The 2,646-nt window shown below is 51.6% G+C and overlaps 1 protein-coding gene across 1 annotated transcript; it reads left to right on the forward strand.

Moving 5' to 3' along the window:
* LOC132103002 (apolipoprotein A-IV-like) lies at positions 1-1,266 on the forward strand. Its single transcript, XM_059507784.1, has 3 exons — positions 1-141; positions 357-507; positions 592-1,266. Exons 1-3 carry the CDS (start codon positions 102-104, stop codon positions 1,166-1,168), a joined length of 768 nt encoding a protein of 255 aa, XP_059363767.1. The 5' UTR covers positions 1-101; the 3' UTR covers positions 1,169-1,266.
* Positions 1,267-2,646: the final 1,380 nt, after the last annotated feature.

A 2,646-nucleotide genomic window follows, 5' to 3' on the forward strand; every position in this document is an offset into this window, starting at 1 on the left:
ATTCTCAGTAAACAGTATTGTCTAAATAAATATGCAATGCTTTAATATATGTAAATGTAAATAATATTTTTTTCTCTCTTTTTTAGCAAACAACTGTGAACATGAAATTGTATCTAGTTCTTGCCTTTGTGACATTCACAGGTAAATCAAATATGGCAAGAAGTTTTTTTTAGCAATTAAAATAATATTAGAGCTATGCCAAGGCTTTTCATTCTTAATTTCATGTTAAATAACCATAACAAAAGAGGAATACAAATGAAATGATTTAAAAAAAAAAAAAAGCAAATTTAAGAAAATTTAAGCAAATTTGGAAACTGACTGTCAGACTTAAACTTAATTATTTGCATTTTTACTAGGTTGCAAAGCCAACCTGTTTTATGCTGATGAGCCTAAGCCACAGCTGGAGCAGCTGACTGATGTATTCTGGAGTTATGTTGCCCAGGCCACCCGCACCGCAGAGGACACGCTGAAAATGATCAGAGAGTCTCAACTTGGTCAGGAAGTCAAGTAAGTAATGTTCAAAAGTCACATTCTAGGTTTGAAATATTAAAATCTTTAATTGCATTAATGCAAAAACACTTCATATCACAGTACTAGGCTGACCCAGAGTGCTGATATGGCCAGCGAATATGCCGTCACCCTCAAAAAACAGATGGATCCTCTGGCTGAAGAGCTGATGACCAAAATCACCAAGGAGGCTGAAGTGTTGAGGGAGCGTCTGGGCCAGGACTTGATGAGTGCAAGAGACAAACTGGAGCCCTATGCTGACAACCTCAAGAGCCAGATCCAGCAGAGAGTGGAGGAGCTCAGGACGGCCATGGCTCCATATGCTGACTCCCTGGATTCTGAGACCCTGAAGGCCACTCTGCTCCAGAAGAGTGAGGAGATGAGAGGAAACCTGGAGCAGAGCGTGAAGGAGATGCAGGCTCAGATGGAGCCCTACACTGCTGAGATCAAGGAGAGGGTGGACCAGCATCTGCAGGACTTTCAGAAGACCGTGACCCCCCTGACTGAGGATCTCCAGACCCAGATCAGAGAGAAAGCCCAGATGGTCCAGCAGAGTCTCACACCCTATGCTGAAGACCTGAAAGAAAAGCTGGACCCCTACGCACAGGACCTGAAGGCCCAGCTCACCTCCCTGTATGAGTCCTTCATCAAGAGAAATTAGATGCTTCAAAAGACTTCTTTTGCCACTAACAGAACAGTTTTTTCTTCCATTGTGACTCCAAAATCCAATATCTCTCCAATAACCTTTACATAAATCAATCTTCTGTCACGATCGGTGTTACAGAGAACACAGGAGAGAGAACCAAGTGCAGGTATGTGACTTTATTAAAGGGCAAATCCAAAGGGTAAACAGTCCAGGCATGAGTCGAAACCAAAAACATCCATCCAAACATAAACCAAACAAGAAGACAAGGCAAGGGCAAGAACTGACGGACATGAATTAACATTACATTAAACAAGGACTCCGTAAAACAGACTCAGACAGACCGGGTATAAATACACCGAAGGATAAGGGGAAACAGGAGACAGGTGGGGAACAATCAATTAACTAAACAAGGAGGAAGGTGACCAAATAAGGGAACAGGAAGTGATAAGGTGACAGACACCGTGAGAAAGGAGGACATCTAGTGGAAACCCAGGGACACAACCCAGACACTGTGACAGAACCCCCCCTCTACGGAGCAGCTCCCAGACGCTCCACGACAGACATAAAACAGACCAGGAGGGAGGCGGACAGGTGGAGGCTCAGGGGGAGGGACGGAGGGCCAGAAAAGAAAAACATGGGGAACAGGCACCAGAATGTAACACAACACAGAAAGACCAGGAGGGAGGAGACAGACATTAACACAAAAACAAAAGGAAAAAACAACATGAAGCCCCCCAGGGCGGAGCAGAAGACCACCATGTCCGTGTGGTCGGAGCGGAAGCCCCCCAGGGCGGAGCAGAAGACCACCACGTCCGTGTGGTCAGGGCAAACGCCCCCCAGGGCGGAATGGAAGACCACCACGTCCGTGTGGTCAGAACGGAAGCCCCCCAGGGCGGAGCAGAAGACCACCACATCCGTGTGGTCAGAGCGGAAGCCCCCCAGGGCGGAGCAGAAGACCACCACACCCTCGTGGTCAAGGCCAGAGTCCTCCAGGGTGGAGCAGATGACCACCACGCCCCTGTGGTCGATGCCGGAGTCCAACAGGGCGGAGCAGCAGACCACCCAGTGACTTGACTCTGAAAGGTCATCGGTGACTGGCCCTGACTCCGGAAGGTCATCGGGCACCGCCTCGGCCTCGGGCACCGCCTCGGCCTCCGGAGCAGCATCGGGCACCGCCTCGGCATCGGGCACCGCCTCGGCCTCCGGAGCAGCATCGGGCACCGCCTCGGCATCGGGCACCGCCTCGGCCTCCGGCACCGCCTCGGCCTCCGGAGCAGCATCGGGCACCGCCTCGGCCTCGGGAACAGCATCGGGCACCGCCTCGGCCTCCGGAGCAGCATCGGGCACCGCCTCGGCCTCCGGAGCAGCATCGGGCACCGCCTCGGCCTCGGGAACGGCTTCGGGCACCGCCTCGGCCTCGGGAACGGCTTCGGGCACCGCCTCGGCCTCGGGAACGGCTTCGGGCACCGCCTCGGCCTCGGGAACGGCTTCGG

Source organism: Carassius carassius, chromosome 24, assembly GCF_963082965.1.
Source record: "Carassius carassius chromosome 24, fCarCar2.1, whole genome shotgun sequence".
NCBI lineage: Eukaryota > Metazoa > Chordata > Actinopteri > Cypriniformes > Cyprinidae > Carassius > Carassius carassius.